Source organism: Bactrocera dorsalis, chromosome 1, assembly GCF_023373825.1.
Source record: "Bactrocera dorsalis isolate Fly_Bdor chromosome 1, ASM2337382v1, whole genome shotgun sequence".
Lineage (NCBI taxonomy): Eukaryota > Metazoa > Arthropoda > Insecta > Diptera > Tephritidae > Bactrocera > Bactrocera dorsalis.
The window spans coordinates 31,926,576-31,954,009 of record NC_064303.1 but is presented as its reverse complement, the minus strand read 5'-3'; the positions used below and the strand labels follow the sequence as shown (position 1 = coordinate 31,954,009).

Here is a 27,434-nt window from a genome sequence, read left to right as displayed (position 1 = left end):
GCGGGTTACGTCAACTACTTAAAAGGCTTCAAACTGCATATTTCCCTCCAAGCTTTGATACACTGTATCGAGTTACAGTTTTGTATCTTAATTTGTGGTTTACTTATAATACTAGATTTTGGTTTAATTGTAATTAGAAGGCGTGGCAATTGTCCAATTCCACTTGTCTGTAATACTAATATGCTTAGAGTGCCAAGAAACACTTGTACCAAACTACACCAAGATATCTACATTTTTACTCAAGTCATCGCTTGTACGGACTGATGGACAGACAGATAGTAACTCATGTATGTATACTTTTTAACTCTGTACCAATATTTATTTAAGTTTAGTTTTACAAGCAACAGCTTTGTAACAGTATAATACGAGATTTGTAAAAAATGTATCTTGAAATTAGAATTTTAGTGTGTTTTCGTCTTTCGATTGTTTTGTTGCATTATGTTGGTACTCATATCCCTCATTTATGTTGACAAGGTCGGTCATTTTGAATATTTAGTAAATGATTGATTGATTGAGTTTTGGTTTGTTTTCGCTTTTTAAGTGCGCGGGAGCATTCTGAATGTAGTAACTGTGGCATATGGTAAAGCTACCTTGGATAGCAGCAAACCGTTCTTCAAACGATTAAGGAAAAAGGTGAAAGATTTCAACTAGCACACTAAAGGGTGATCCAAGGAGAGGTACTTTTTTCAATCAGTCATTTTTTTTCTTCATTCAACTTTATTATTATACGAAAATTTACGTTCTGTAAGAAATGTTTTTCGCGCGCTTCACTCAACTAATGGCCAACATAATCGGCCTACTGAGCGTACTATTCGCAACACCATTACTCATCTTAAGACCAGGATTCATTATTGGAAAATATTTGACCGAAAAGACCACGTCCAGCACGCAGTGAAAACAATATAGGAGCCGTAGGTGAGAGTGTGCGATTCGGCGCATTTTACGACGAGATCTTAAAATGAAAGCGTACAAAATTAGCTTGTGCAAGAACTGAAGCCGCTCGATCTTCCCAACCGACATCGATTTATGGGCTCTCATTTTAAGTGATGAGGCTCATTTCTGGCTCAATGGGTATGTAATCAAACAAAGTTGCCGGTTTCTACAAGACGGCACTTTCCACAAAACGCATCAATCAATGGCTTTATTGAGTGAACATTTCAGTGAGCAAATAATTTCACGTTTTGGGTAGGTCGATTGGTCACCAAAATCGTGTGATATCACACCGTTGGAGACTTTTCCTGTGGATATATGTAAAGTCTAAACTCTATGTAGACAATCCCGCTTCGATTAAGGTCATTAGTCAGTTGCCATCTGAAACAGATAATCTTTCAAAAATAAATGCCTAAGAATGTTTTTCGAATGATAATAAATTTGAAGTTTTTGTGTTTTTTCTTAAAAAAAAGTAGGGCAACTCGAAATGGATCACAATTTAATTCAACAATCTTTGAAGTCTTCTTTATCAAATGAAAAAATATTAGTTTCTTTTATTTTTATTACCCTTTGTTTTGATGATTCATATTCTAGATCACACTATAAATTCCCCAAGGCCCTTCCATTCTTTTCAGCGATGTTCAACCTTGCATATTTCAATTAAATACAACACAATATTTTTTTCAAAATTCAAGTACAATTTTTATTTCATACACAGTTTTTAATATCCTTTTTTATTAATATAAAAAGATCGTAAATTTAAAACTTAACTATAAATAGGATTACACATTGATGTATTTTAAGTAACTTTTTTGCCTATAAAATGACAGCTGTCATATGCTTTAGACATTTAGACATAAGGCTCGCTTATATGCGTGTACTAAAGCAAAATTCCTGTTTTTTGTTACAATTGCAGTTTACAGATAATGTTCACATGATATTTTATATATATACAATTTTTGAAAATCACGCAACTAACTAGAAATACTTTAACATGGTTTTTATACATATCTAGTAACAAATTCTTTGACGACAAAGTCTTCTTAAATATGTATGCAAATGATTTATGAACGTGATTATGAGGTTTATCTTTTTGTTTTTCTTTTTTACTTTAAGGCTTTTTTCCAATATGGAAAATACAAAGGTAAGCAAGTAAAGTAAATAATAATATACGTTAAAGTAGTAGTGATGAATTAGGTAATATGGATGTATGTGTGTGGCGAAAATTTCTTTTAAATGCACGCAATGCAAATCAGTCTTATGGCAGTATAAACACAAGCTTAAACTATACAATGGCTATTTTTCGCGAATAAGGAAAGATACATGTATGTTTTATGTAGAATTTTGCGTTTTCATATTATTTTTACCCCCACTAATATGAAATTAGAAACGTCAACGCTTCTTTAACCAACCAATTGTAATTTAATTACAGTTATTTGCTAATTGCCTGCAGCACTGCTGCATTTTGCATTATGCAATTCCTTAAATTTGTAAGCATTTCCTACTGCCATGACTCGCATAAACATTTTCGAAGGCATTGATCAGCTCGTCCATGCCTTTGAGTAGACCCTCTTCACAGTTACCGGGTATCCACGTGGCGCGATGATTTACATTCACACCCGCTGGCAGTGGTCGCGACTTGGCAAAGTCGATTAACCAAGCGCCCACCTTATCATCATCGTAAACGATGAAAATGCTGGAGCCAACCACCTCGTGTCGCTGAAAGAATGCCGACTTCTCCATCACCATACGCATATGTTTCAGCCGCTTGATTAGTTCCTTTGTCACCGTACGCTTAGCGCCGAGAAACTGTTCGATAGTTTGTGTAATTTGATCGCTATTACGTACTGTCTTGAGATCTTTAACGGGTGGACGACCGCGTAGACGCAACGCTTCGATGCGGAAACCTTTCGATTGTGATGATGACATCGATTCGCGGAAAAGCATGTAACGTAGTTTGGTAATAGCTTGCGTCGACTCCTCTTCGGCTGTGGGCGCCAATGGATCGACGGCAACCATTTTCTTGTACAAATCCGGGCGCAACGTCTTATTAGTCACTTCAGATTCGAGAAATGTGCGACAACCCATTTTAATATCCATCACACAGGGATCCTTGAAGCCGGTCAGCAGATCTTGTAGTTCGATAAAATTGTCGCCATTCACCGCTTGTGCACCGTAAAATTGCGGCACAATTTTGGCTGTTTGCGGCTCCTGTGTGAGTAGCTTGTAGGCGAGCACCTCATTGTCGGTCAGACTGGCGACGCGTTTGCGCACAATGCCGGCAGTTGTAGGGACAATGCTGCAAAGGAGAGAAAAGAGGGTATGAGTTAAGTTTGTGTTATTTCTAAAGTGAGCCCATAAATTTTACAGTGTTTTTTCAAAAATTCAGCGGTGGCTTAAATTTATGTATGTATATTTACCTTTCTGGGTGCCCGGACAATTGCATCCAACCTGGCGGCTTAACGTTGGCGTTAAAATGCTGATTGTTTTGATTGTGTTCCAGCAGCGCGGGCGTTGCGGGTGCACTCAATTCCAACGCGTTCTACAAAGAATTAAAGCAAAATTCAAATATATATTAGTTGTTTACTTCAAAGAGTTTATAAACAAATTTGAATAAGCCTGACAAATCGTAATAAACCTCGACACAGCTAATGCGTTGATAAGTAGTTGGCGATAGGAAAGGTATGGAGCGTTGTATTTATTTATATATATATGTATGTACGTATGTATGTATGTCTGGCGCCAAAACTATAGGCATTTGTTATATTTAATCAAAAATTTTCGAGGGCGCCATAATCGGAATGTCAACGCATGTCGCCAATGAAGCGGCTAGACGACAGCCAGACGCCGGGAATTTGTGGATTGCTTAAGTGCGTTGATTAGAAAAAGCTTGTTGTTTGTGATTTACATGAGGATGATATTAAAAAAAAATATTTTAATTCAATTTCAAAAATATATATATATTTTTTATTTCAAATGTTAAAATTCTATGAAAAAGTATATTACAACTATCTATCCCTTTCAAATTTCAAATAACCAATCCCTAGCATACCTGGCGCCCGCGCTTAACTGAAATGCCAACACACAACTAATCGGCGAACAGCTGATTGCCAATTCGCACTGTTTACAACACCAAACAAAAGGGTATGTTTTTTTATTTGTATTAAAGGTCACAAGTGACGCAGTTGAGCGTTGAGCACAAAGTCCGAAATTTGTTTTGTAAGGAAGTGTAAGCGTCGCGCATTTTTAAATTAAAATAAAGTAGAAAAAAAAACGTTAACGACGGCTGTACCGAAGCTATAATACCCTTCACAGTTACACTTTTTAAAGCATTAAAGGGTATAAAAAATGTTTAACTTGTTTTTAAGAGGTCAGTTTGTATGGCAGCTATATGCGCTATCGGTCCGATTTGAAAACGTCAACAAATTTAAAAGAAAAAACGCTCAACGGCTTGGCGTGTGATTTGCTATACTTCTTCAGTCGTTTCAAAATAAAAAAATGTTTCACGCGCCCGGCGCCTGATGCGAATGCTTAAAATGACGCGCATAAGTTCCATAACCTTTAATTGAACCCCACTTGGTTTAATATTGCCGCTTTCTCGGTTACTTTTTATGACTTTTGCTTTAATTTTTTATATGTCTTTTTATTTCTTTCTTTAATGTTTTAAATATTTTATTTTATTTATTTCTTTAATTTTTTTTCGTACTTTTTTTTTTTTTTGCCACCCAAAGTAAGTCACTGCTTCACACTGTCTTCACACAGCTGATTGTCAGTCAATAAATGTCAATGAACAACAATTAAACATATTAATTGTTGCTAAAATGTTTGCAGTGAAAGCAATTGTGTCTTTTTGCAATTTTCAGTAGCGCTTATCAGGAAATGTAATGTGTTTTTTTAAGAAACAATTTTAACGCACCGCAAAGCGTGTGAAGCCCAGTTTGAAAACATATATGATGCAATTGTGGTGTGTTGGCAACATCACTTGCTTTGCAAGTTCTGAAAGGCATTTGACATTTGCTTATCAAGTTTGATTATTTGTGCTAAATATAAGACAAAATAATACTAAAACTGAACTTTTCGACTTTTCGAAATGAGTTTTGAAACATACATATTTTGCTGTTGGCAACCCAGCTTGCTACTCGTGCGCTTCAGTTAAAGCGCGCTGTGGTAGGATCGCGGCCGTGTGCCTGCTGTTTTGTTGCTGTAAAGCAGGAAGTCTGCGCTTTTATGGTTTGACATTTACACTTTAAAGTGTTTAATATTTTACTGTAATTTTCGCGTTTTTTTCTTACACCCTTGCAGCCTTATAATTTAAGTCTTGCCTTATGGCCGCTTTCTTTCGCTTTTAATTTTTAAAAATTCTTTAAAATGCTTTTTTTACTGCCTGTTGGTGTAGCAAAAATGTGCAAAATTATATAAAGTGTGTGAATTTTTGCGCCTGTGTGCGCAGGCAGCAATAAAATTACAGTTTTAATCGCATATCTCGCACGCCGCATTTATTCACTTTTTTCGCGCACGCAACACAGTTCTTTGGCGCGAGTGACGTATGTTGTGCATACAAACATACATACATACATATGTACAAAGATGAGTAGATATGAGCTTGTGATTTAAGCGCATGGAAAATTTTTGCATTTACTGTGTTAATATTTATTGTAGCTAAACAAAAATATTGATTTAAAAAATATTTGCTATGTATGCGTAAATACTTACGAGGGCCAGAAATTTCAATAATGACATGCGATGGGGCGGTAGTATATCACGTTGACTCAAATAGTCGTTCATGTAGTTTTCAAAGTCGTTTTTCTGCAAGAGAGTAAGAAAAAAATGCGAAAAAATTGTGATTAGTAATTTGCGGGAAAATAATAGTTAAGAAAATAAAAAAAAAATTATATATTTAATAAAAAACAAATTTTCAACTCAAAATAATATTTGACAAAAATTATTTACAAAAGCAATTAATAAAATAATAATTTTAACAAAAAAAAATTTTTGGAAAATAAATTTTTTTTAAACAAAAAATTAAGGAAAAAAAAATTCTTAAAAAAATATTTTGGAAAACAAATTTTCTCACAAAAAAATGTTTTGAAAAAAAATCCAAATTTTTTTTATTTTTAAAACATAATTTTTTAATTTTTTTTTATTAATAGTTTTTATTTCTATTAATTATGATAAGTAATTTCTTTAACATTATTTTCCAATTCGCTACAACTACCGGGTCAAACGCAAGACGCACCCACATCTAGTTAACTCAACCGTCACGCTGTGTTTAACGCATTCAACTGCGCCATCTCCAACACAAAACGATCCAGTTATTTTATGAACGTCGTGTATCTGGAGTATTTTACTAGGAGAGCATATGGCAGTTTGTCGCTTATCAGTCATATTTTTTTGTATTTTTTATATATACTGCTTGATAAGCAATGATAAAAGTTTACAACACCAAACAAACACGCCGAAAATCGCTACAAACTACATGCTTATGTATACTTATATAAAAAACAACAAAAGAGATAGTAAACGACTTTTTCAACACCCTTGCATGGTGGGGACAAGACACTCGACAGCATTTTGTTAGATTGTGAGATTTGAAAAACAATTACCAGCAGAAATGTCAAAACATGTTGCGCGCTAAAGTGTGCGATGTCAAGCGTAAAAGGCAGTAGATAAATTTATAAAAAGTAAAATATTTGATTTTAGCAAATCATTAAATTTTTTTCATCAAACGCTACATAGCGTGTGTGGCTTGTTATTGAAGAGCTTTAGGGAAAACCCGAAACTACAAAAAGTTGCCGAAGAAGCTGCTAAAGTGCCGCTTGAGTAGTAAATGCATGAATCTGAAGTGGCAAAGTCTCATTGATGAAATGCTTGAAGCACATACGCATGTGTGCTTGACAAGCGCAAGTAGAAAAATAAAAACCAGAAAGAAATTAAGAATGAAAGAAATAAATTTAAAAAAAGTTTCAAAATATATAAGAAAAAAGTAAAAAAAAATAAAAAAATAATTAGAGATGGAATTAGAAAAAATTAATAAATTTATTAAAATTAAAAATAAATAAATTAATTAAGAGAACAAAAATTTATTAGTTAACAACAATAAATACAAAAAATAAAAAATGTCGAATGTTTAGTTTAATTACAAAAAAATTCCACTTTTACTTATAAACTAATTAAAAAAATAAAATAAATAAAGTTATAATTAGGAAAACAAAAATTAAATAAATTAAAATAATTAAAAATAAAAATTTGCAAAATTTAGTTTAATTTAACAGAAAAATTCCACATATGCAATAAAAAACGCAGCAAAAAGCTTTCACACTCGCTGGACAGTTCTTTTTCATTCATCAAACTCGCAAGAAGCGATAACGTCAATCATTTGATTAATGCAGCGCTAATGTGCTGACCCAAAAAAAATATATATAGAAAACAAAAAAAGGAATAAAAAAACAAAGCAGAGTGACAAAAAAACTAGGAATTATTTATCACCACGATTTCCGGTGGCTCATAAAAGTCGCTGGTGATATACATAAACGATTGAAGCGTCATGCAACATTTATTAGATACGAAAGTAGTAACCCAATGACCCAAAAAAGTGCTTGGGCCATTCATACAAAGTTCAAAAGAAAATTTCATTCAATGTAAAACAGCTTCAAAGACCGAGTGATTCACGAATTTTGGTCGTAAGTCGGCGTTTAAACGATTGAGCGGTCATGGCACTCGGTTAGCTGTTAATACAGCATATATTTACAAACAGTTGTATGGTAGATAAATCATTGAAGCTTTAATACGTCAATCATGTATAACGCAAGTTTTTGAAAAAGTCGGAAATAAGAGGAATTTTCGGTATTAATGGAGATCATTGTTGAAGTTTTTTAGAAAAAATTGTCTCTAAGCCGTTAGTTTCAGAGACATCGAATTGAAATTTCGCACACATTCTTTTATTCCCAGGAAAATGCTCTTTTGTCGGAATCGTCGATATCGGTTCACTATAGTATATAGCTGTCATACAAACTGAACATTCAAAATCAAGTTAATATATAGAAAACATTTTTTTGGTATGAATAATTATTCAAGGTAACTATGTAATCTCTGAAGAAATTGTTCGGATCGTAACACTATAGCATATAGCTGCCGCACAAACTGAACATTCAAAATCATGTCTTTCGATGGAAATTTGGTATTTTTGAAGGGTATTAGGGACGTAATGGTATATTATTGGAATTGTTGTGTTGATAATTAATTTGACATTTAATGCTTAGTATGTTGTAAATATTTATTATATAATTACTTGATCACTGTTATTAATTAAAAGGGTTTATTGGCAAAGCAGCTGTTAGCAGTAAAACATATAATAGATAATTAATTAGTAGAATGCAAAGTATCGAGTAGTTGAATAGGCTATATAGGAAATAAAACACATATAATTATAACAAATAGCTAAAAGTGACATGGATTATTTATTGCGCGCCTGTTTTCTTCACAGCACTGTGTGCCTAGGCTAAGTCCAACAAATTATTATTTTTAATCTGCTGGCAGTTGAAACAAGTTAATTTGCTAAAATTCTATCCTAAATTGAATATTGCTTCAGTTGCAATATTGGAAATATAGTGAAAAATTAAATGACAAGACTAAAAACGCCACACTTATTTTTGTTTTTGTTAAAATATCGTCACAACGGTAGCTGTACGCTAGCTTAGGAAGGCGTTTATTAGCATAAGCCTTTTCAAATATTTTGCCTCAAAGTAAATGCAGTTGATAACCTCTGCTTATCGGCGCCCACTTTTCGCAAGCTCATCTAAGCCGGGTAATTAACACGGTTGAACAAATGTTATGCACATAATTGAGGCGAAAGCTTGCTCAAACAAATTGCAAAAAAAAAAATCACTAGAACCAACAGTATATTGTAGGGTTAAGGTATTTACTACTCGAACTTTTCCACTACCTCAATTTTTTATGGTTTATTTGAAAGTACAGCAAGCAAGTCAACGCCTTACGATTAACGTTGGGCCTCTTTCGATGTACACAGAACTTTATCTCTTTAATTATTTGCAGCGCTTAAATATTTATAGAAGCTAATAACATTGATCTGCGTTCAACGGCACTTTTCATTCAAATAAAACGCTTTCTATGCCACGTACTCACGTGGACATAATTGGTTTTTTTTATCAAAATTGTGCGCTTGACTTTTATTGTTATTGTTTCTATTGCTGACTAATATGTACACTTTTAAGACCGACTGTAATGTTGAAACTTTAAAAAATTAATGATTTTTTGAAATTGTTTTAGTAATTTAGTTCTTTTCTTAATCAAAAAAGCAACAAATAACGTGAAAATTCAAAATTTTACACATATTCTCAAAAGCTGTTGGTTTACTGTGTAATGTCACATTACCGCTGTTAAAGTAATAGAAGCTGTAAGCATTGCTGTGAAGCGTAACATGTGCTATACAGCATCGAGTTAAAATAACAGAAGCTGTAAAGCGTAACATATGCTGTAATAAACAGCTCTTTAAGCGCCGAGAAGTATTATAATTATCAGTAATGACTATTTAATTAAGTAAATGACGAATAAATTGATGGTTTACATTTTTCCAAGCAAGGCTAATAAAACAGTTTATTTTATGCTATAACAGTGTGGTTAATAGATTTTCTATGTTGGGAAAGTTTGATTTTTTCTGTACTAAAAATAGTTTGATTTTTATTAATTTTTTTTATTAAATATTTTTTATACTTTTTTATTTTTTTTTTATATTAGATATTTATTTATTTTATATATTTATTTTTTTATATATTTATTTTATCATACATATAAAATATTTTATTATATTTTAGATTTTTTTCTTGAAATTCCTAAAATATTAACCACCAAAACCGCACCGACTTTTCAATACCAAATACAAAAACCTGCTGGTTTTATCAATATTTCAAAACCTCAATGCGTGTTACCGACATTTAGTCTACACATTTTAGGCTTACTGACGTCAATAGCGACCTTAATTCGCTATTTCTTTTCGGCGCAATGTACAGTGTGTTAGAAGTGACATGATATGAGAATAGGCAACCTGTTTGGTGAGATTTGTCACATCGGTTGCTTCTGCTTATATTGTTCGGATGACGCCGTACTATAAGTCGAGTTTTCGAAAACCCGTTGTGTTACTATTTTTGGAGTATTAATGAAAGGTTGGAAAGTACAATGGCCGGTCAGCCGGTTCAGGGAGATTAAATTATTTATTAATTTTGTATATTTTAAAAATAAATTTCTTCAAGTGTCACACGACAAAGGCTTGTCGAAAGTATTAGCAGCCAACAATTAACGTTTTAAGGCTTCGAAAGCTTGTTATATTTTTAGCTATGAGCTAAACTCAGACAATGAGTTGCCAGGCATACACAATTTTCAAATTTTTTGCTAACAATTTTTTACTATCACCAAAAAAATTTATTAATTTCAGGCTACTGTGGGGACTAAGAAAAAACGCCATGCATTAATTAGCATCAATTGACGTATTGTGAGAAAAAAAAAATATTTGTATATTATGCCCAAAATGTGCGTTGAATGACTAACTGAGTCAACGCGTTGTCTCCAATTTATGGGGGGAATTCCGTGCATCAAGCATTTTGACAAAATATTTGTAACAAAAAATTATGTTAAACAAATGTTTAGCTAAAAAGTTAAAAATTTGCAATTTGAAATGACAATCGAAAAACATATTGTTTTTAAACTTGATATTGAAATGCTGCAGCAGCTGTAACAATAATCATACAAAATAATTTCAAAACAAAATGCCATCACGTATAGTATTCTCATTACCCTAAAGTTATTGTGCATTTATACAAAACATTTGCATGTGTGCGTCTTTGTGTGTTCTGTGTGTGTCTAAAAAATTTGCATAAAAATACCATAATAAATTATTGAAAAATTATTCAATATTCTCGTGAAATTGTGGCTGGTTTTGCCTTTTGTTAACGTTTTAATGAGTTTTTTGTTGTTGTAAATATGTAATATGATATATTTACATAGAAAGTTATTTTTAGACATTTAATGCTTATTACTATTATTATTATTAGCAAGCAAACCACATTTTAATGTTTATTTAGTTGTTTTTCGACAAAGATTTCATAAGCGCAAACGTCTGACGCTTCATGAAGTCACTTGTGAAAAAGCGCTGAAATATACATACATACATATATTATGTATATACATATATACATGAAAAATGTTTTTTGACTGAATCATGCTTGTATTCAAAATAATATGCCAAGTCAGTTAGTTGATGATAATTACATTTTCGTAATTATACTTAAGCTTGCATTAAAAGTGAGGTTATAAAAGTTTAAAGAGCGCATGCTTGAAGTGTTTCATAATATTTTACTTTAACCAATTTTGTGAGGTATCAAGCTGAAGTTTTGCACACAGCCTTTTATCACTAAGAGGCTGCTCATTTGTCGAAAACGCCGATATCATATAGCTGTCATACAAAATGAATGCTCAAAATCAAGTACTTGTATGGCAAACTTTTATATTTGGCAAGATATCGTCTCGAAATTTGGCAAGCATTCACTGCACTACATTATTATATCTGAAACTAAAACCCTGTTGTATAATTTCTGCTTTTCCTTCCTTTTTCATATAAACTCTACAGCGAAAGTATTAATCGATTACTAATCAAAATCGAGCAAATAAAGTCAGCCACTAGGAAAGCAAGTTGTTACAATTAAGCTAGAAAATTGAATTTTAATTTCAAAAAACTAGAAATAAATAATAGAAATGTGAAATTTCTAGTTTTCAACGTCCTGTTCGTATAGCAGACGATTATTAACATAACTTGCTCATGCGAAGGCGGATCTCCTAGTATTATATTTGCACACCAGCAAAATTTGTTTGCCAACAACTTGATATTATAAAGTTTATAGTTTATACAATCAATAAACTATAATTTTTGCTATTTTATGCCATGCAAATATCAAATATGTAGATAATTTATTTAAGTTGGAATCGTAGTGCGCGAGTTTAACGCCTCGGCAAGTTCTTTGTTGACTGCGTCTGACATAAAGTTGGCTATCTACGCTACTCAGAACGTAGAAAACGTAAAATTTTATTAATGAACTGCAACGTGATGCGAATTAATTAATGCAAAAATAATAATAAATAGAAATGAACAAGCAATGTGCTAAAGTTGTATTGAACTTATAAAAGATATTTAGCTTGTGTGGTCGATAAATGAAAATTATGGCAAGACTGGTGTGTTGTTTGTAAATAAGAAGCGCGAAAAAAGTGTGTGAAAAAAAAATAATATCTAAAGAAAAAACAAAAAACATAAAAAAATTAACAAAAAAAAAATTAAAAATAAAATATCAATAAAAATTCAACAAAAAAAGATTTTACAAAATAAAAAAAAAATTCAATAAAAAAATTAAAAAAAAAAACATTAAAAAAATCCACAGAGGCAAAATAAATTAAAAGAAATAAAAAGAAAAAAGTCAACAAGAAGTCAGCATTGAAATCGGCCAAAGAGGATGTGGCGTGCATAAAGTGTGGACTCAAAAGGAAACTGAATGCAGGCACGTGTGTTAAATGCTTATAAATAAGTGCGTAAAAAATCGTATATTATTGTATAACATTAACTCGAGACGCAATTTCCAGCGCTAACTAAGAGAAATCGGCGCACTTTTCAGATGTGCAATTGTTGTTTTTGAAAATAGCGTTTTATATGCCACGTGTCTACGGGAAGCCTCGTGCATTGGCATGTCATCTTTGCAAATATTACATATTATTTCAAAACAACAACAGTTTGGATGCAAAAATTACCGCATATTAATTACGAAATCGGTTTTCAAATTACATTAAATTATAGTGCAAGGCAATTTTGTAAACATTTTTGCGTGACACGCGGAATATGCGCGGTTTCAAGTTGATGAATATAAAAATATAATTATATTTACGTATACTATATATTATAGACACACTTAAAGAAAACCTAAAATTACAAAATTTACTATTAAATCAAAAAAATTAAAAAAAAAGTGTCTGCATCAAGCAAATTCCGCCCGTTTGTAGCGGAAGCGTCACTTACACATCCGTCAGCTGTCAGCTGTTCGTATACGAGATTTGTCAGCTATGCGCTTATTGTAAACCAATAATGTACGTAAGTTGCTGTAGGCACGTTCAGCGTCGACCTACGTCATTGACGCGTCACGCGTCTGCGTATGTGTGTGAGTAAATTGGTGCGCAGCGTTGCTATTTGCACATGCGTTTGCAAAATGCATTTGTTAAGCTCAGTTTAGTATGCGCATCTACGTGTGCTACTTATGCGCCAGCAATATGCAATTGTAAGTGCTGCAGTTTTTAGCATAAAGCAAATTTATTTTTAACTTAAAACGCGTGTTTTGCGTTAAATTTTACGAAAGTTGTGGTTTTGACAATTTGTAATGAGAAATGACACTAAACATAAAAAACAGCTGCTTATTTGGGTTTTTCGTCCGGCAAATGTCAAACAAAAGTTTCAAATTCATTTTGACTGTTAAAACAACTTAAACAAAATGTCAAAAATTTTGACTATCAAATAGTATGTCAAAAGTTTTCACTCAAATAGTATGTCAAACATTTTTACTTTCAAATGGCGTGTCAAAAAAATTTAATAATGAAACGTCAAAAATTTTGACAAATAAATGACAAAAATCTTCAAATGTCTAAAAATTTGACAACTAAATGCTTAAAACCTTGTCAATAATATGTCAAAAATATTGACAAATCAAATGATATGTTACATAATTGGCTAAAATATTAAATCAATAAAGAGTACAAAAATCTTACAAAAAATTGACAACGAAATGTCAACAAATGTCAAAAAATGTGTTTCCTAATATCAAAAATGCTTATCATATATAAAAAAAATAGTACTAACTCTTATACGCATATGATCTACAGTTAAGCGGAAAATTTTAATGTATGCACCTGACGCGCCGTTGCTAATTACTGAGTCTTATTATTAGATTTTAGTAAAGTAAATCGCTGTCAATTTGTACTTACATATTTACGTATGTAAATCCGTTTGACGTTTGCGAAAGTGATTAGCAAGCTATTGAATAACAATTAAAGCGCTATACTTAAATGCATATAATTTCTATAATATATTTTGTTGCTATTTCACACGATAACGAGTTCATTCTTAATACATATTTATTATATACTCAGCTAACAGTACGCGTAGTGCACCCGACCTTGAGTTTGTAGGTGCGTCAGCTAGTAAAAAGGTGCAAAGCTAGTTTTACAGCAATGCTACATACAAGTGAATGTGGCAACGACACAACCCTGACATGTAAAATTTTGTGGGTGATTTTGTTGCTACAATTTTCAGATTTTGCTGTAAGTTCTAGATTTGAAATAGCATTTACTAGATTACTTTTCAAAAACTTGCGAAACTTGCGCACTTCTTCGTTTTGGGTGCTTTGCCTGTTGATTTTTTTCATTTTTCACTTTTTTGCATTTTTCTTTCGCTACAACATAATTGTTGCTTAAGAAACTGTGCTAACAACAGCTTATTGCTATTTAATATTTATAAATTTTTTATTTAAATGATTTGCATTGACGTCAGCATGCGCTACATTGTAGTCGTATACACCCCCTTTCCCATGGACAGCTTGTGTGGTAGCTTTGTTTTGCGTGCTAGCGTCAGATCGCACTCGTCCGCGACTTTAACTGTCAACGCATTTTGTTGCGCGGCGTTTGCTTTGAAGTTGTGCTTTACTTCGGCAACCGGTTAACTGCCGAAAAGTGTGCACAAAATAGAGGCGGCAGTGGAGAGTAGAGTAGGGCTTCAAAATCTCAGTTTTCAAAGCGCTCCTTTCGGTATATGCTTAAATAGTGCAGCCGCATGCGCTTTCATACATAAAACACGTCATCTGGACCGGTTCAATGTACCGCAAGCGACGACTTGTATTACTCAAGCGAACATTTTTTTATGTGTCGCTCGCTCTTCCAGACAAAGTGACGGGCGCTTTGCGGTTTTGGCATTAAAACACATTAATATATTTTTACGATTGTTTTATGTGTTGTTTTTGTATTAATATTTTTTTACAATTTTTTTACTTATTTATTTTTTGTTTCTCATAGCCAAACCCGTTTCAGCATTAAGCTAAGTGCTAAGTTCGTTGGGAAGAAGTGTGTTATTCTTGCGGCTGTTCGAAAGCTATTCAATCAAGTCAAGCCGCAATTGAAATTGACGTTGCTGCTGGCTGTCAAGTGATTTGAATGAGTGTTTTATTATTTTAAAATTTATAGAGAATGTATGCTAAGCACTTTAAACATTTGTAATGTAAAAATGAAATACTAAATCTTTCATTCGTGGGTTTAAAAATGTAGCGTGTGTTAATGGGTGAGTAATTGGTTTCACTAGAGTGAAGCTTTAAGCTTAATACCAATATAAAAGCTGCAATGAAATATTTATATATTAAAAATGAAAATTAAGCTATAGTAGTCCCGTTATCTTAAACAATAGTCCATAATAATAATAATGGCAGACGAGGTCTCCGACGTTTGCCTTCCTAACACAAAGCGCATGTAACCTTGTGTCCCCCACAAACTTAGCAAGCTTTTTAAAATCGTGCAGTAATCACTTTTCTTCATGTTTAATACACTTTATCAGATAAAGTTCAATAATAAAGTGATTTGCTAACAACAACAGCTGACATTAACATAATTAACAAGCTTTAAATGGCTTAAGTAGCTTTTTTGACATGCTAATGTGCCTTAGACAAGTACAAACGAGCGGTAAATACTTCATGCTATGGCAAAAGACCTTGTCAAATATTTATATACAACTACTTTTTTGCACTTTTAGCAATGATTTTAGTGTTGCTTTCAACTTTTGGCACGAACCGTCATTGAACAAGCGCAATTGCATCAAGTTCAAAAGGTAGGTTGAGCGTTAAACAGGCGTTAAGCCGTTTATAAGTATAATAATTATTTATAAGACGAGTGTGTGTGCGGAGTTCATGAACTCTGGCGAACGCGGCCAAGTGTGAGAATATCATGCATACTGTCAACTGTCAATATGGGCTAAAATGTGAATGCACTAACTTGTTTGACAGTTGAATGAGACGAGTTGAAATGTTTGAAGTGTGTTGGTGAGCAGAAAAAAGTTTAAACACATTTAAAAAAAATAAAAAAAAACATATTTAAAAAAATTAATAATTAAATATAAAAAAGTTTTACATATGAAGAATTGGAAAAACATGAAACAAATAAAACATTTATATTAAAAAAAAAAAAAAAATAAAATAAAAAATATATAAAAAAAACTATAAAGATTTATACAAATTAATAACAAACGCCAGTCTAAATCGCTTTGGAAAATAAACAACCCGATACTGCATTAATTTAATGTATGTGCATATTGCCGGAAATACCCAGTCTGCGCAGGCGTTCAACGGTATCATAAAGCAACTAAATAAGTGCAAACGTGCAAATAAAGGCTGTCAAAATGCTTTAAATATATTTAAATTATATGCATAAAATGTTTTGTTATGATTTTTCCAAATAAAACTGACAGCAGTGTCATTCAACTGCAAGCGGCAAACATATTTCTTAAAAGTATGGTAACTGCTTTACCGACCGCATTTTATTTCGCAACTTGCAATATTTGCTTGCACAACAACGTGCATGCTACAGTTGTCTGTCACCGGCATGTGACAAATGTCAATTTGTTATAATTAATTGCATGAACACATGATGTTTGACGTCTGTCAACGCAGCTAATTTACTTTTATTATATATAAGCCTTATTTAAATATTTATTTGTAAGCGAGTTTTTTTATAATAAAAATTGTTGTACCATTGCTGTTTGTTTAACTAATTGTAATGTGAAAGGTGTGGACAAATAAATTTATTACATCACTTGCGCTTACATGAAAACAAAGTGTAATTAGAGCGAGCGCACTGTGAACGGGTAATAATAAAATCGATAAATTTGAATTCATATTTTGTGTAATGAAAACGAAATTTTTTATAGTGACAACATTAAAAATTCTCTTAATTAAATAGAAATATGTACATATCAATCATTTTTATTTTGTTTGCTTGCGCCATATGTCAATGACATTACATAAATGTGACAACACGAGCGCAACATCATTGCCGGCCACGACGGCGCGCAACTAATAACGATTTATAATGCTGCCGACAAATTGAAAATTTAATGAATGAATTGTTTGTGTTGACTTATTTTAATTGATTTGTCATACATAAAGTTTAGTGGTCTTTATTGTTACCCTTTTTTGCGCTAAATAAGCATATAATGAGTGAATTTTCTATAAATAACAGACAATATAATTGACAGTTGTATTGTCAAATGCGACTATTGAGTGGCGTATTGTCTGAAATTGTGTCATGTATCAATGTGGTGACTTATTTTATTTATTATGTGCGTGAGAAAAATACATTAATTTGTAGTGTTTTTTCTCTAGAAAAAAATATAATTTTGTTGTTTTTTTTCGATGAAAAAAGTTTATAATTGGACAATAAAAGTTTTTTTATTTTTGATTTCGTCAAAAAACCGTTTCTATTTCATACAAGTTGCCAAACTTTATTATTTTTTATTTTTTGCAATATTTAGTTGTCAAAAACACGTGTTTTACTAATAATCTGAATAACCTTATATTATCAGTGGACAAAATATAAAAAATAGAGAAAAAATCTGCAAATATATTAAAATAAAAAATATATGAAATAATACATATAGCAATCGCAATTCGTTGTTTCCGATTTTATTTTTGGCTCAAAACTAGCTTGCCATCTTATCAGGTGTTTTTTGCGGTATTGGAAAAATTCAGTTGCCGTCGTTCACCAGAGCACAATTGCACATTATTTGCCGATAAGCTATATCGCTTACATTTGTGTGCCATATTAGTTGTATGGGGGTGCTTTATATGTCAATAAGTGTTCATATAAAAAAATACGTATAAGCACTTTGAAGGTAAAATTATTTTAAATATAGCAACTTTTATGACTTCTATAATTATTATTATTGCCAGCTCAACTTTGTGATAACCTCACTTGCATTGTGAAGTATTCATTTACTGCGTGATCACAAACTCGATTTTTGCATGTGACATAATTTTTGTTACGGCGCGACACGCCTCCATGCCTCCACGACTTTCATGATTTCAGCGTGTGTTGATTGCGGTACAAATTTACGACGAAGTTCGACTTTAAGGCAATAAAATATAATGGCGTCTAACGATTCGCAATAGCTGCGAAAGAGAAGTGTGAATAATTGCAAAGTATTGAGTAACGGTTAAACCTTTATATTTACGGTTACTTTTCTGATATATGATAAAGTGCGACTTTCAGGCAATGGAATGTGTTGGAACCCAATCAGCTGTAATCAATGCTGCTGTGAAGCGAGAAAAATTGCAAAGTATAGATTAACGGTTTGAGTTTTAATGCAGCGTTGTAATCCAATGCCTTGTGTTACCAGCTTTCATTAAGTCATGCTTGGCTAATAATCAACTTTTTTCCAAGCCTTATGCAATTGCATGGTTAAACCTAGTCTTCTAATGCATTTGTATATAAATGTTTTAATTTGTAAAGGTTACAATTAGCCATTCATTATGCAAATATTTGCACATATTTTCAACTGTTTTGCAAGGCAAGCATTTACGTTCATAATGCCGCCGGAATTTCCATTTTCCACAAACAGGTGTACCGTTGTCTGGGTTGGCTTAGAAATCGCTTGTATCAATAGTTTACTGCTGCTTTGTGATATTTCTTCAATTATACTAAAAACAGAGGCAGTCAAAGTGTTCTTGAAAAGCTGTATTTCATTCTTTACGACGTCGTTTGTAATAATTTCCAAGAAATCTATAACCACTTTTTTAAAAACAGATATCTGTTAGTCACCGAATGCTAATTTCTATAAATTATTTCTGCAAATAACCCGCAGACTTTCTAATTGATTATGCATAGGTAAGCGCTGACGTTGTTTCACCTTTAATGGTGCAAGAGAAAACCGGATATCCGCATACCAATTTCTTTTTTGCCTTTGAAGGTAGGCAAACATAAATCTCTTTTGGTGAGCTCAATTGACGTCACTACAAAATTGACTAACGTGAGTCTGGGGCGTCGGTAAACGAATTTGCAAAGAAAGTAGTTCCAAACGCGATGAGTGTAAGGCAAAACTACACAATTTTTTTCTCTTATATGCTAGCTGCTATACGCTTTTGTCCATGAATGAAGTGTCTGGGCAACAGTGTTAGCGAAGTCAAGAAAGAAAGACAAGAAAGTAAGAGAAGTGAAAAGTTTGGGGAAACTCTAGGTGAGTAATTGTTATGGTAGACATTTGAAACAAGAAAAAAATGCTAAAAGAGAGTAGTAGAGCGAAGTTATCAGAAATAACACGAAATTAAAAGAAATGGAGCGATTTGAAGAAACAAAAACAAAATTAGTGATATGGGTGAGTGGAAGTGGAAAAGGTAGGTAAGTAAAACAAAGAAGCGGAAAATTTTTAGTGAAATCGGTTGATGGAAGTCGAAAGGGTAGTTAAGTAAAACATAATAAGAAAATAAAAAGAAAAAACCGTGAAGTTGTGCAACAACAAATGCTGATCAACAGTTTATTAAGCTAAAGTTGAGTCGTTGGGGCAAAATAATGGAAAAACAAAATAAATAATGCAAAAAAAACTAAATTAAGAATGAAAAACAAAATTAAAATAAATAATGAAAACTAAATTAAAGAAAAATTAAAGAAAGTTAAACAAAAATTCTGACAAACTGCAGATTAAGGGCGCCGAAAAATTTCCAATTTTTTGTTTAAAAACAAAATTCAAGAAAATTAAACAAAAATCTTGAAAAACTACAGATACTTTGCGCCAAAAATTTTCCGACTTAGAAAATATACATTCAAGAGGAAAGCAAATAAGTAATTGGTTGTTTAAAGCGCAAGGTAGAAAATAAACAAATATACAGAAGAATAAAAAAAAAATAATTAATGCAAAAAATAACAAAACTTAATAAACCACAATAAAAACAGCCGAGAGTTCATGCAAAAACACAAAGCAAAAAGTAAAAGTTAACACCTTGAGAAATGAAAACGGCAAATCAAAAACAAAAGCAAAAAAAATACTGAACTTCCCACAAAACGTTACAAAACATGGCAGAAAAAATAAACAGATGTTAACACCTTCAAAATAAATAACAATCGGAATGAAATTGTGCAGAAATCTTTGCAAATTATAAACAGTTTGAAAAGCAAAGGCGCAGTGCGTACATTAATTTCAAGATTTTATAACGGAAGCGCCTGAATACATACATACCAACATACATATACGAATTTATTAAACACAGACTGGGCGTTGACGGCGTTTTCGCTTTTCTTACGATTTGTCTGCATACTTATCTGTCATACGTTTAATGAATTTATGATATGAGTCATGAACTCGGGCGCCCGGCTCTTAAGCGGCTTTTGCCGCAAATTTACATATGTACATATGTTTTTATATACATACGTGTAACTTTATGTTTACATATAGAGAGCTTATGCCCAAAAGTTGCCGCTCTAGGGTCTATTGGATCGCTGTAGATATGAATGAACAATGGACAGTCGGTTTGAGTGACAGACGCCGTGTCGACAATATTTGTTTGTACAGTGTATATGTACAAGCGTGACTGGATAAACTGAACTCACTGCATGAATTTTTGTAATATTTATTCAGTTTATTTATTTTTATTTTATTTTATTTTACCTTATTTTTACTTTTATTTTCATTTTTGTTTTTGTTTGGGAAGCGTGTGATTTCGAGGAATGTGGAATGTAAACAAATTTATGAAAATTAATTTTTTTTGCTGGCGTTGGCATTTGGGTGTCAGATATGCGGAAAATTTTGAAAAAAAAATTAAAAAATTAAAATGAAATTAATCTAAAAAAATAATAATAAATTACAATTCCAAAAAAAAATATTAATAGTAAAAAATAAAAAAAAAAATTTCAAAAAATATATATATAAATTCAAAGCATTTTATTCTAATTATTGTTCAAAAAAATTAAAATTTTTTACTTTATATATTTTTTATTGAAATTTCAGGTAAATTTTTAATTTTTGTATCTTTTGCGAAATATTACGAATTTGTGTTTGAAATTTCAGGAATTTAAATTTTAAAAGTCTGTTGAAGTTTAAGGATTTATTTTAAGATGTTAGGAATTTTCGTTTTAAGGAAATTTCAGATTTTTTAAGGATTTTTTTCAAATGTTTCAGATTTTTTTGGAAACTTTAAGAAAGCTTTTTTTTATAAATTTTATGTTTTATTTTATTTTGCAAAATCTGCAAAATTCCTGCAAAGATTACAGACGCCTACATTTCCAACAAATTTACGCTGATAAACACTTTCCCACCCACAAAACTAAAAATTAACCCCAACTCCACCATTTTGCACTACCTTATCATTACATAAATATGATAACATACACTCATGAACCGTTTGAAAACTCACCTCATTATTATTATTGTTGCTTAGGCAATTCTCTTGCATTTGTTGTATAGTATCCACATTGTTGTTGTGCTTGCTGTGTTGCATTGCGGCGCACTCATTAATATTAACGCCATTTGTTGTGATACTGTTGTTGTTATTGTTATTATTGTTTCTACTGCTGCTGCTATCCAATGCAATTAATTTCCACAATTGTCTCAAGCCAATATTATCCACGCAGGAAAAGCGTAATTTCTCAGTTGACCACGCCATGGCGGCGGCGGCGACAGTAGCGGCGGCAGCGGCTTGTGTGGTCGTCGTCGTCGTCGTTGTGTGATGCGAATGCAAATGGTGGAGTTGCTGTTGGTTGTTGTGGTGGTGGTGGTGTGGATGATGATGGCTGCGGTGTTGATAATGATGTGCTGTGGTTGTTGCTGTCTGTGTGGCGTGTTGTTGCAGCAGTGTTGAAGTCATAGTTTCCATATACCGTTAAGAAAACAGAAGAATTGCGCAAAAAAATTAACTTTTTTGCGTTTACTTGTATGTGTTGTTTGTGTAAAACTGTTGGCAGTTTTAACGTCACTTCACCGTTTCAATTTCGGTTGCTGTTGTTTTTGTTAATTTCTCAGTGTTTCTGAGTTTACAAAATTGTTTGTGAACTTTTTGATTTTTTGGAAAATTTTTAATTTTTGTAATTTTTTTTTTCAAAGACTTTTCACGTAGTTGCGCTCACTATGCACTTTTCAATTTTTATTTAATATGTTCCCAGCAATAAGTCACGTTTATTGCCGTTGTCGCGTACACTTTAGCAACCCAATAACCGGTTTTGCGAGTTTTCACTTTATATTTGTTGCTTTTCTGTTATTTTATTGTAAATCTTTGCAATCTAAGCACAATGCGCATACTTCGATTCCGAACTTTTTTGCAAACTTAATTTTCTAAGCGTTATAATTCTTGCTCTTCATTAACGCGCGTCACTCATGTCATGCTTTTTTCATACGCTTGCATTTTTTACTTTTGCTTTTGCAATAGAATTATTTTGAATTCTTTTCTAGTGTTGCAATTTGTTCGAGATCTCACGGTGAACTGGTTTCCGTCGCCTCTGCGAATACCTTTATATTAGCGAGACTTTAATGTTGGTTGCTCAGTGGCAGCGTTAACAGTGCTGAGTGCTCGTGAGAGAGAACAGCGATCGTCTGCTGTTAAATGTTGACTGTTAACAGGCGCGTGGGCAGCGAACAGGCAATCTAAAAATAAAGTAAAAGATTTTAGAGCGTTTTAAGCCTAGTGCGGCCGAAGGAAACTACTGAAAATAATTAAAAAATTATAAGCTCAACAGATTTTTTATATATTAAGTTTATCACGAGGTTTGTAACGCCCGAAACGAAACGTTGGAGATCGTATAATGGTTTATGTACATACAGTTGTATATGCGAACGAGTCTCTCAGTTTTTGAGATAGCGATCTGAAATTTTCTACACATTTTCTCCTTAAGAAAGCCTTGATTTGATGAAACCACTTATATCGGACCACTATAGCATATAGCTGCCATACAAACTGATCGATCAAAATCAAGTCCTTTTAAGGAAAAAGTTCTTTTATGGAAAACTCTTTTATTTGACGAGATATCTTCACGATAATCGACATGGATTAGTACTAAGGACAATGCTAAAATTTTTGAATATATACTTCAGATCGGAACATTATAGCATGTAACTGTCATACAAACTGAGCCATTAAAATTCTAGTATGGAAATTTTCTTTATTTATTAAATTATGTATATATCAAGCATTAATTTTTAATTGGAGCGCAGTCAACGATCGTCGATTGGCATGCCGTTAACAGCACGCTGTTAATTCACTAGCCAGTATTCATAAAAACTCTCACACTCTCTATGAGCATTGTATTTTAAAATAATTTTAAATAATTTATTAAACACTCAGCGCTCTCTGATATTAAATACGCTCCAGCCTTCAATACTCGCCAACCATAAATACGCTCCAGATTTCAATACTCTCTCAATTATGTATTTAGTTTCCAGTAGCTCTGCATTATAGTACTTATCCAGCACCAAGTGTTTAAGTGAGCTGCATTAAAGCACTTTATGCTTGTGTTAAAAAATTTTAATTACAATAATCAAATGCTCAATATTCCTAAAGCTCTCGTCAGTTTTGTTGCGCTAGAGCAGTTTTTCTTTACTCAATTTTCTCCCGCTCCATGCAACATATTTCATATAATTTTTGCCAGAGATTACTTTAAGTGTTAAATAAGTGCAAATAATAGTAAGTGCATACATATGTATGTATGTAGCTATGCATGAATATTTAAATACACACATACATATGTGAATTGCTCTGGAATGCAGTTGAAAATTATATTTAATTTTTTTATCACCAAGCAAAAAGTAAACACAAGATAGAGCCACGCGATTACTGAGCATTTAAAGCTGAATGAAACCTATAATATATGCGTATGTGTGTATATATATAAGCATGGATACATACAGCTTATCCATAGAATATACATATGTATGCACCTATGCATATAATATACCTATAATAGTATATATATACATACATATGTATGTATATGCTTTTGCACAATCTGGAACTTGATTAAACTACAATATTTAATGGAAAGCATTTCGTTCACTTTTTTCATTACCAATATTTCTTAAATAAATATACATTATACTAAATATATAGATAGTAATTGAAATTTTATTTTGAAATCTAGACAACTAGCAGCTCAAGAATTTTAATTAGAATTCTATAGGTATAGTTTGAATAAAAGCTTGCGACGGAAATACACTGATTCACGTCACGAATTCCATAAAACTACATTATTTTGAAAAATGTCATAGGTTTGGGGATTCACTTGATAGCACTCTACACGATTATTATGTTTTATTCTGGTCGGTATGCAGGAACAATAAATTTATGGACTATAATTAAAATAAACTTATTAAGGTAAAATATGCACCGTTTTGTTCCATGAACTGTTGCCATTTCGAAAGTAATTCCATACTGGCACTCTCATAGCAATCCTCGTCCTTATTGACAAGCGAAGACAAAAGATTTTTACAAGTTTCTTTGGAGGCGAACTTTTACCAACAAAATCTTTCTCCATTGACAGGTTGTCAGCTCTTGTGTGTTAGGTCCGGGGTACAAGGATGTATACAAATCTGATTACCATGCTCCCGTAACTTTTGCCCAGTCACTATTGATGTGTGTAGCCTGGCGTTGTTCTGATGGAGCCGATCTACTTTACTATTGACCGAAGCTCCTGAGCAATATATTTCTTCAGACGGTTGAAGAATTGTTGATACTTATTTCAGGTCCGGATTAAGGGTTTGGCCGTAGAGAAGCAGCTACCTGTCCTTGACCTTCTTGATCGTCAATCTTGTCCACCGCGATTTGACCACGATCTTTTTCGTTTTTCGTGTAAACCCGTTATAGCTCGAAGGTAAGGACAAAGTCGTATTAAACGCAAATACGCGTTACGAAGAAAGGCGATAAATATACAAGTATTAACCGAAAAAAGTTGGGCATACGTTGACTTTAAATTTCTCCGCCTCCAGCTTCAGAACGAATATTTATTTGTTTAATTTAGAGAAATAAGTTAAAGTAGAGTTAAAAAAGTAATGACGTATTAGTAAGCTGTCTACTAGTGATGTTAAGGATAGTGAACTTAGATACCAAAGTTCCCATACTTGTTAAAGGTTGAACATTGAACACATTACTTGTATTTGTTATGCGGAGTTCTATTAGAACAATATACAAGTCGCTTAGTGACCATTATGCACTTATTGAAAAATACCAATATGCTTGCTTCGGTTCCGTTAAATCAATTTAGAATGGCTTTATCTACATCTTCTTCTTCTTAACTGGTATAGACACCGCTTACGTGATTGTAGCCGAGTTAACAACAGCGCCCAGTCGTTATAGTTACTTATAGAGTTCGCTTTTTGTTCGTCAAGAGAGGACTTTACTTCTCAATTGCCTACTCAGTCCGAGGTAACACCTGTTGGCATGAGTTATTCTCCGTTGAATTTCGAGGCTAGCATTGTTGATGGTGCTGATATTGGTTCCAAGATAGACGAAATTGTCTACGACTTCAAAATTATGACTATCAACAGTGACGTGAGAGCCAAGTCGCGAGTACGACGACTGTTTGTTCGATGACATGAGATATTTCGTCTTGCCCTCGTTCACTGCCAGACCCATTACTAACGGCGTGGGTGTAGAGGCCGATGATATCAATATCCGAATACATACTCGTTTAATATGAAGTGATTAGTTTTGGGCTCATTTCAATGCTCTAATGAAAACTTTGTTTCAAAAAACCTATGATTTTTCTCTCTATATGGGTGCACTTTTCGACTTTAACCTATAGTGGGAGGTCCATCAAGCTATAAAAATTATATGCACGGTTTGGTAGGTCTTACTACTACAATAAGATCTGATAGCGACTACAGAGTGCTAGAAAATAAACGCGCCCCTTGACACGATAATAAGGTCTACGAAACCAGAACGGATGTTATCCCGCCAAGGACTGTCATCTCGGCAGAATTCTGCCGCTACAACGAAAAACAAGGAAGAGAACACAATTGTAGAGCATCGCCTTAAGATCTTTAATGTTTTATCCATACTGATATGAGCAGTATTACTATTAGTCATTTAAAAAGTATCAAATTTCCCACATCCATTAAAATTACCTATACCTTGTTGGAAAGTACGGCAATTATTTCTTCGAATATCTCAATTAGCGTTTTATGAAGAAAATTTCTCAGTAAATAAATATACGCGACAAGAAATGAATGTTTAAAATTTCTTCTTATGGAATTTTCAAAGCACTCATAGTACCAAATATGTCACGCTCTTTTATGGGGATTTTTATATTCTTCTTGACGCAATATATGGGCGAACTTACTTGCAAAAGGCATACGGTAAATAATGCATAATTTTTATGTATAGATGTGAAATTCTTATAACTACTGAATATATTTGCGCTTATCGCCATATGGACGTTGAGAAATTTCAAGGGAAATATGTTGAATGCGTATCTATGTATTGCAACTATACCAAATAAATTTTGGGTCGACTTAGACTTCAGGGTTTCCTTAACGGATGTGTGTTGCAATGACTTCTAAGCAATTGCTGATTCAGTACGACTTAGTTCTATGAATAACGTCACAGCCTTTAAACTTCTAATCTGCTTACTAGATTGGTACAAATCCATGAAATTGGTATATAGCTGAAAGACTCTAGCGCATTTTAATGATGACGGTTATATCAATTGGCAAATCTACGTAAATGGAAATCGGAAAATCAACATGAGGACGTAGAAAGTCCAGTTCAGAGAGAGAATAGAATACATTTCGTTAAACTCCAGAGCTCTAGGGACTTGGTAACCGACAGTAACCATGGAAAGATAAGCTATACAGTTAAACCGGAGTACTGTAAGGGTTTGATAAGGGGAGACGTGAGATTGAATGGCTTGAGCCTCAATAGAATAAGGTCGTCTGATATCCAGTCCAGATTAAGCATACATAGATGGCTGATATCCCAAGGTGGCGGGAGATCACACTTGGACTGATAGCTCATTGTGAAGCCGTATTAGAAGTCCTGTAGTTGGATACTAACTCTTTGTAAACTTTTGAACCTTACACAAAATGGTAAATGAGATTATTCTAGATCACTCTCTTCCGCTAGCCTTTTTTAAGGTAAAAAAAAAATTTTCTCCAAAATTGAAAGTAATTTTCACTCAACAAATAAAAGTCTTTGAAGCAATATATGGCATGGTACAATTTTAAGTTTAGCTTCTTCTAATGACTTAACTGCATATTTATCCATACTTCTTTAGCGATATTAAGGCCAAATACCGGCCATTAGCTCAGCAAAATTGTGTTGGACGTCGTTTTTTCTTGAAATCTGAATACCTTCTTGATAAAGTCACTCAATATGACTCTTTATCTTTGTTAAGGTATAATTGTAGAGGTTATTGAACCCACCTTGCTTGAAGAATGACTAAATTGTCGCAGAAAA

At 32.8% G+C, this 27,434-nt stretch overlaps 1 protein-coding gene across 2 annotated transcripts; it reads right to left on the bottom strand.

Annotated features, from left to right (window-relative positions):
- Positions 1-1,607: 1,607 nt before the first annotated feature.
- LOC105223389 (inositol-trisphosphate 3-kinase homolog) lies at positions 1,608-22,484 on the bottom strand. Of its 2 annotated transcripts, none has more exons than XM_049452227.1 (4): positions 21,411-22,484; positions 5,644-5,736; positions 3,351-3,472; positions 1,608-3,229 (listed from the first exon to the last, which is right to left on the bottom strand). In XM_049452227.1, exons 1-4 carry the CDS (start codon positions 21,867-21,869, stop codon positions 2,413-2,415), a joined length of 1,491 nt encoding a protein of 496 aa, XP_049308184.1. In that variant the 5' UTR covers positions 21,870-22,484; the 3' UTR covers positions 1,608-2,412. The 2 variants fall into 2 exon arrangements, with proteins under 2 accessions (XP_049308184.1, XP_049308194.1); XM_049452237.1 differs by lacking the exon at positions 21,411-22,484 and adding an exon at positions 6,167-6,211.
- Positions 22,485-27,434: the final 4,950 nt, after the last annotated feature.